Source organism: Phlebotomus papatasi, chromosome 2 (assembly GCF_024763615.1).
Source record: "Phlebotomus papatasi isolate M1 chromosome 2, Ppap_2.1, whole genome shotgun sequence".
Classification (NCBI taxonomy): domain Eukaryota; kingdom Metazoa; phylum Arthropoda; class Insecta; order Diptera; family Psychodidae; genus Phlebotomus; species Phlebotomus papatasi.
In genome coordinates this window covers 69,563,180-69,570,570 of record NC_077223.1, presented here as the reverse complement: position 1 = coordinate 69,570,570, position 7,391 = coordinate 69,563,180, and the positions used below count along the sequence as shown (strand labels likewise).

At 34.3% G+C, this 7,391-nt stretch overlaps 1 protein-coding gene across 1 annotated transcript; it reads left to right on the top strand.

Annotated features, from left to right (window-relative positions):
- The first annotated feature begins 65 nt into the window (after nt 1-65).
- On the top strand, nt 66-7,382 carry LOC129804029 (transmembrane protein 209). The gene is made up of 5 exons (XM_055851007.1): nt 66-262; nt 334-381; nt 438-1,055; nt 3,161-3,995; nt 7,216-7,382. The coding sequence occupies exons 2-5, from the start codon at nt 371-373 to the stop codon at nt 7,342-7,344; spliced, it is 1,593 nt and encodes a 530-aa protein (XP_055706982.1). The 5' UTR covers nt 66-262; nt 334-370; the 3' UTR covers nt 7,345-7,382.
- Nucleotides 7,383-7,391: the final 9 nt, after the last annotated feature.

The following is a 7,391-nucleotide window of genomic DNA, read 5'->3' as shown; positions in this document are numbered from 1 at the left end:
CAAATTTCTTGTTTAGAGTTGCGGTTTCCCGGAACTTTTTACTCGCTTTTACCGATAAAAAGCTTGAGGATTTGTCAAAATTTTAGGCGGGAAAGGGGGCATGACTTCTCAAGTCTCCTTTGCGGCGTGCATTTTTAGAGTTTTTTCTCAATATTTCCTCTTATCAGTAAAAAATAGTAATTTTTTTTGTGTTTAGCTCTTGCTAAAGAGCTCCTTTACTTTTTAGCATTGTGAAAAACTACGAGAAAATCTAGGAAATTTGGTAATTTAATAATTTTCCTTCGTAAATAATTTGTTAGGTTATGTTTACATTCAACTTTTTCTAATTTGCAGGAAATTTTTTAAGGATTCAAGGAACTAGAAAAAAATAATGATTCCAAGGTAAGCTTTGAGAATCCCCAAATGAATTAGAAAAATAATTTTCAGTGTATTCGCAGATCTTCTGAGAAATCAAACGCTTCAATAGTGAACCAGAGCTTACACATTAATCTGCAGTCAAAATTGAAGAGGGAGTCCCTGAAATGGGGCGCTATAAATGTGGCTCTTCTATCTTTCATCACATTTGATCTCTCCAACAAATGCCCAGACGCTTTCTCGCGCTGGTTTTACGTGGAATACGCTGCAGCAGTGATCCTGCTTCTCAGCATAATTTACTACTTTGGACGGTATCTTTACATCCTGTTCAATTTCTCGCCTGTCGTGGGCAGTGAGCAGCAGAGGAAACTACTGCAGTTTGAAGAGAATGACTCATCATTTGTCCTAAAGACGCCCAAGGAAAAGGTTCAGGAAGTTAGTGCTTCGCCAGTGAATGTGTCCGGAATGAGCTGGAATTCGTCGTTCAATGACTCCACAACGGCTCTGTCCAACAGTTGGGTATATAATCGAGGATCTCCACTCCAGGGAAGCTTCAGTCAGACCTTCAATGCTTCCAGGGGAGCACTCAATGTCAGCAATCCTTCACCAAATACATCCACGCATTTTGTCTCGCCGTACAAGAATACTTTCGCCAAGGATCAAATGATCACGGATGAAACAGCCCTCAAGAATTATCTCAAGTAAGTTTATTTGGTAAATTTACTTAAAAAGCTCCATAAAAGACCAAAAAATCCTGAATGCAAATCAGAGTTGAACACTTTGTCATTTTATAGATAAAGATAAAAATCGAAATATTGCTCAATTCCTCGAAACTTCAAGAACTTAAGTTCTCGTGAGATACTAAAAAATTTACGGATTTAGTTAAACCCCACAAGAGTGGTAAATGTCCTAATTCAAAACGCTTTAACTTTGACAGAAGAATCAACACATTAAGTTCATATTTTTTCTGAAGAGAATTACATAAATTTGCTTCTTGACTCTTCTAGAATGTTACTGTTTTGTAAAAATTCTTTAGATATAATTTGAAAACTTCTTAAATACAAGAAAAATAAGCGAGTGTAAAATGCTTCTATTGGAAACATATTAATCCAAATGGAGACAAGGGAAATTTTCTAATTGGAGACAAACAGTGTAACTGAAACCGCGACGAAAGGTTTCCAAAATCTTGTTGAGTTGCTCCTGAGTGCAAGATTTGTTCTAATTCCTGGTCTTTTCTCCTTTCCCATTTAAAACAATTGGAAAATCTCTCCAAAAAATCATATTTCCGGGGTTTCCTATTGAAGCATTCGTAGATACTTCAGAAAACCTTTTTTGTTCACGAAATAGGTAATTATTTCATTTGAAAACTTCACGTACCGTTAACAATAAAGATTAGCACTGAATTTAACTAAAATTATCCAGAAATATGACATAAATGTGAAACGAAATGAATAAACAACAGTCACCTTATTGCGTTTTTCATTGGAAAGCATGGTCGATCGATGAAAAATTCGATGGTGAAAAGTGAATAGGTACACTTTTAATTTTTCTGAGAAATTACCAAATTAAAATTTGCGAATATGAATGGATTTTCGCTTTATTTGGTGCAAAATTAAATAATGAAACTGTGGTATAGAAAATATATAAATATAGTAATTTAGTACTGTATTTATCATGAAAACAGTGAAGTTTCCATTTGGAGTAGCGAAAATTTCCATTTGGAGCAGGTTTTGAATTAGCTTAATTTACCCTACTGATAAAACATTCATAAAATCAGATAAATCTACAAAATTTTGTGTGAAATCCTAAAAAAAAATGCTGAATCCAAGAAAAAATGGTGGAATCCAAGAGAACTGAGGGGAGAATGATCTCCCCACAGTTCTCCAAAATTGCGACGAAAATCGAATTAATTATACCAGTATGTCATAAAAATCTCTTATTAGATTCGTTTTTCCACCTCACAAAATTCCTGGAAATCCTTATATTTCCGCTAGAAAAATAAAATTTAGTGGAGATTTTCACACAATTACTTATCCACTTATGTGCGCCTCATTTTCTCCAGAAACAATACACCGTACACCCCGTACACAAAAATTTACACATCATTGTTTAAGTAGAACTTTCTTCTACTTGCTTTAAGAGTTTGTAAGAGGTATAAAATACTGCGTTTTATAACCAATTTATTGCTATTTTTCTAAGAAATTTTTTTTTGTGAAACTTGGAAAACTACTTTTTCATTGCATTCTGACAGTCAATTAGTCAGTTATTGTAAGCCTCGGATGTTCTCTCTACTTCCAAACTGACTTACAGAACATCTTTTAAATGTTGATTCTGTAAATGACCAGTGGCCAATTTAAAGGGAAATGTGAAAAATTCCGTTTGAAATCAAGGCAAATTGGATCAGAAATGTTTTAAGAAATGGATTGCATGGGCAATAAAAATATCAAACCTACCATAAGCAAGTTTAGGCTTTTGTTTGATTTAGTAGAAGCAAATTTGGTTGTAGAAGTGCGGGTTTTTCTCCGAGATTTTCCTTAAAAATGTATAATATTCCAATTTTTTGTGCACTTATTCAGTGAAATCTCTGGATGCACCCCTCTGGCATGTTATTTTTTCTATAGAGTTTTTTGACAGCGGTTACTTTCTTTTTCCGTCGGATAAACTTCTAAGTTTTGTACCACATTAGAATGATCTTATGCATCTTATGTTAGTTCATGCTCCGCGTTAAAATGTTTGTGACCTAATTTACACCTCAACCGCCCTTACGAAAAATGAATTCTCGAAATATTTGAATTTTACTTTTCAGGGAAACTTCTCTGCAGGAAGCCCGAGCGCTCCTTGAGGAGAATGCAGAGAACAGCTTGGCTAACAATTCTATGAATTCATTTTGGAACAACTATAAACTCGATGACTACTCAGGTCTCCTCAAGACTTCAATTTACCAGCTTTCTCCAACAACCATTGCTCCCAAATCGGGAACAATCGATGAAGCAGGTTTCTTAGGAGCCGATTTGAATGGTTCCTTTGAAGTAGGCAAGAAAGTATCTTCAGCAAAACTTTCACATTTCGTGACAAATCTCAAACAATGGATTTCCTGCACAATTCTCGATCGTCTCGTGTCCCAAATTGATTCGATTGATAAAGCTTTTCGAGATATGGGATTTACAGATGTACAAGTGGGCGCGGTTGGACTGGAGCGTCTGCGAAAAACGGCAGAGAATCAACTGGTTCTTGTGCGTGTTCCTTCTCTTCCGCTAGTGATTCCTTTTCTGGAAATGTCACCCAATCAGGAATATCTAGTGCACAGGATTAGGGATTTGGCTCGGGGTACTTGTATTGCCGACTATCACTGGAATGCAGGTGCTGTCCTCAACAGTCACAAATGGGATGAACATCTTCCCACAGATTCAGCCATCATTTTTCATCTCTTCTGCACGTATCTCGACAGTCAACTAATGCCACTCCCACAGCCAGGCGGAAGGCCTTTCTATGATCGTTATGTGATTGTGGGCGACAAAAAGTCCCAGAAGGAGACTCTAGCTGAAGTGCGCAACAAATCAAAGTGCGCTATCCTCTGCACAAATCCCATCAAGCCATTCTTCAATTTCATTTCTGATGACAAGATTCACGAGTCTGTTCACGTAAGTTAACATCGACTATTTTATTAAAACTAACATAAAATACGCACCTTTACTTACAAAATTTTTAACTTTTAAAGAAATTATGTTTTTGTTCAAAAACTTTGAAAAGGGTGGCATGGCAAAGCGTCTCATGCTTTGCAGAATGCTCGAACTGGTATCTTAGATCCTTTACCGTTGTCCTGTTGACACACAACTGATTTAAACCGACTCATAAACCACTCAAAATATTCCCAAAATTGGCTTAGAAAGACTAATAAAATTGTTTTTTTTTTTTCTTTTAAAATATGTAATTCTGATTGACAGTCACACTCCATCGTACATTAAATCTAAAAGAGATACAGATTTATCGATACTTTATTCGATATTATCAAAAAGCTGACATTTCATCCTAGATTGTGTTCAGCAGAAAGATGTCAAAGGCTCTGAATTAGCCTATACATCCTCTTCGTGATCACAACAAAGTTAAAATGAATCAGAACGTCCGAATTACTTGACCTCAATTCTGATTCCTGGGGCCTCGGCCAGGGTACGGGGAGTCTCACACGATAAACATAGCCTCGACACGATAAACATTTCACTTATAAAGTAGTCCTCTATGTATATTGCTTATTAAAATTATCACTTGCTCTGAGCGCTTCAAATGTTCGTAGATTTTTGTTTCTCGAACTTTACGAACCAATAACAACATTTTACAAACATTTTTTGTGTGTTTACGAACATTTACGAAAAATGTCTATAAAAAAACAAAAAATGCTCGTTAAGTGATCATGTTTCGAGAAATTCGTCAGTTAAATCAGCATTTATCAATAGCAATAAAAATTATTTTAAACAATAATTAGCATAAGTGTCATTTATTAATAAAAATTTATCAGAATTTGTCGTAACTTCCATTTTTGGGGAAGTTACGACAAATTTTCATACAAAATTTTCCATAATCAGCATTTGCCGTAACTTTTTTTGGCTCGTTTGCGTGGCTTGTAATTTGCAGCAAAATGTAATATTTCTCATTAAAACGTTCACAAACTCTTCCAAATATCCAAAGACAGTGCGAATAATGCAACATTAAATCATTTTAATTCAATATTTGTGAGAAAAAATCCTTGCCCATCTGTTATTAATTCAAAACAAAAGCAAAATAAAAGCCTTTAGAGACAGGGATAACAGTTTAATTGACTAATTTAGGTAAATAAAGGCGCTTATTATTACTAGAGTAATTGAAATTGATATAATGCATTTTTGAAAATTGTCGTAACTTACAGGATCTTTATACATTGGAAGTTACGGCTTTATAAAACGATGGAAGTTACGATAAAATTTTCTTGTGTTTCATCGGACATAAGGGAAGTGTACCACGGATCGGAATGTTAAGAGACGTGCTACGTGCTCCATATTTAGTTGAATATATGAGTTCCAAAACACTATATGGTATTTTTTTACATGCCAATTGATATATATTCCTTGCCGAAATAATTTAAAAAAAGTGTATTGATAGTGAAATTAGTGTCACTGAATATTCATTTTTTAATTAACACAGATTTGTTAATCATTTTAATCAAACATAATTCCTTATATTCTTGCAGAGAAATTCTCGCGTGAAATATTAAGAAAGTGATGAATGGTAGATTTTTTGCAAAGACTCTGATACAGTGATTCAATAAATTAAGTAAGTAATAGCAATTTTGTTTGAAACTCGACGAGAAAATTGGTTCTGTAGATTATATATGAACTAACGTGATGCATCTTGCTAAAGAAAATTAGTAAAATACAGTGAATTTCAAAAGTACATTTTATTTTGGGGTGCCGATACGCGGGACAACCCTCCGATCCGAGGAACACTGATGATCGCTGGTACATTTACCTTATATCTCAATATCTGAGCTTTTAAATAATTTTATAAAGATTTTCTCGAGTTAACTTACAGTTTATTAGTGCCACTTTTATTATTTTGACTCAAAAGTATCGCATTTGGTGCTCATTTTTTAAGACGGGCCTGAGCTAAAAGAAAAGCCGAAGTGAATTTGGTGGTGCCTCTTGGCATTCTTCGAAATGCCGCGAAAATTCACGTAGAGAAAATGAGAGGTTTTTTATTGTGAAAATTGTTTAATTCCTTAGAGTTAAGTTATTTTCACAAGAAAATCCTTTTAATAATTTAGTTAAATACACTTATTTGGGTTAATTGTGAATAATTGTCGATATTACAACAAAAACATTGGGATGAAATTTTGAGCTGGAAGACTCATATTCTTTTGAGCTGTCCCAAAATTCAGGATTGGTTCGAGAAAAACCCTTTTGTAGTACAACATTATTTTGGTTAATAAGGAATACAAAAGTACATATTACAAGAAAGGACACGACCTGCTAATAAGTATGAAATAGAGAAGAAAATATTTTGCGACATTTTAGGGATCTTTTGCAACTGCAGCGTCGCCAGACGTTTGTCAAGTGAGTTATTTGTGTCTATATCTCTCTCACACAGTTGAATTGCCCGCGATTTAAGAACTTTCCATTTGAAGTTATATTTGCATTTAATTTCTTTGTATTTCTTCAAGATTCAAGTAAAAGGGTATGTAGTGAACAGCTCCGTCTTCCTACAAAAATGTCAAGAACACAATTTCTGTATGAGTTTTTATGTCTGTTATGTCTTTTTGGCGCAAAAATATTTATCATGGCACCGTGAATGAGCGGGATTAGTGTGTTACCAGTATGACTATCTGTAATTTCCATTAAAATTATCAACACAAAATTTCTGATATTACACGACTTTTAACGAGCACAGGTTTGTTTTAAGAAAAATAATGCCCAGCGCACAATAACTTTTGTTTGTAAACATGTTTTCTAAATTTCCCATGAGAATGAGCGAGATGACTAGATCTAGATCTCACTCATTCTCATTGAAATGCCAAAAACATGTTTACAAAGCAAAAGTTATTGTGCGTTGGGCATTTAAACTGAAAATACCGGCTCCTGAAAAGTTGTCAAACGGAAGTTACGACAAATGCTGATTTAACTGAAGAAATATTTGTGAAAAAGTACAAAATTTACGAACTATTTTACGAAATATTTTTTTTGTGTATGTTTCTTCGTAATTTCTCCTAGCATCGTTACTTCGTTTAAATTTAAATTCATCTTAATCTTAATCTAGAAAGTCTTTCTTGATCAACTCTGTTAATTTCTTTCATTTCTTTAGTAAAATTTGTAAAATGCCTTTTTTTCTTTTTAGGATCGAAACAATCTTTTCCATGTCCTCACCCGATTCATCATCCACATGAAAAGCCACCACGAGGGTCTCCTGGAGGGTGTCAACCTGGGAAAAAGTGGCATCAACATTTTATGTGTTGTTGAAGACTGACCGTTGAGTTTAAAATAAATATGAATTTTTCCATGCAATCTAGTTTT

Bases quoted from the DNA above. Each gene is read 5' to 3' on its own strand.
- LOC129804029 (XM_055851007.1), top strand. The intron at 1,056-3,160 runs GTAAGTTTATTT...TTTACTTTTCAG, and splicing joins GCCCTCAAGAATTATCTCAA to GGAAACTTCTCTGCAGGAAG. The intron at 3,996-7,215 runs GTAAGTTAACAT...TTTTCTTTTTAG, and splicing joins AGATTCACGAGTCTGTTCAC to GATCGAAACAATCTTTTCCA.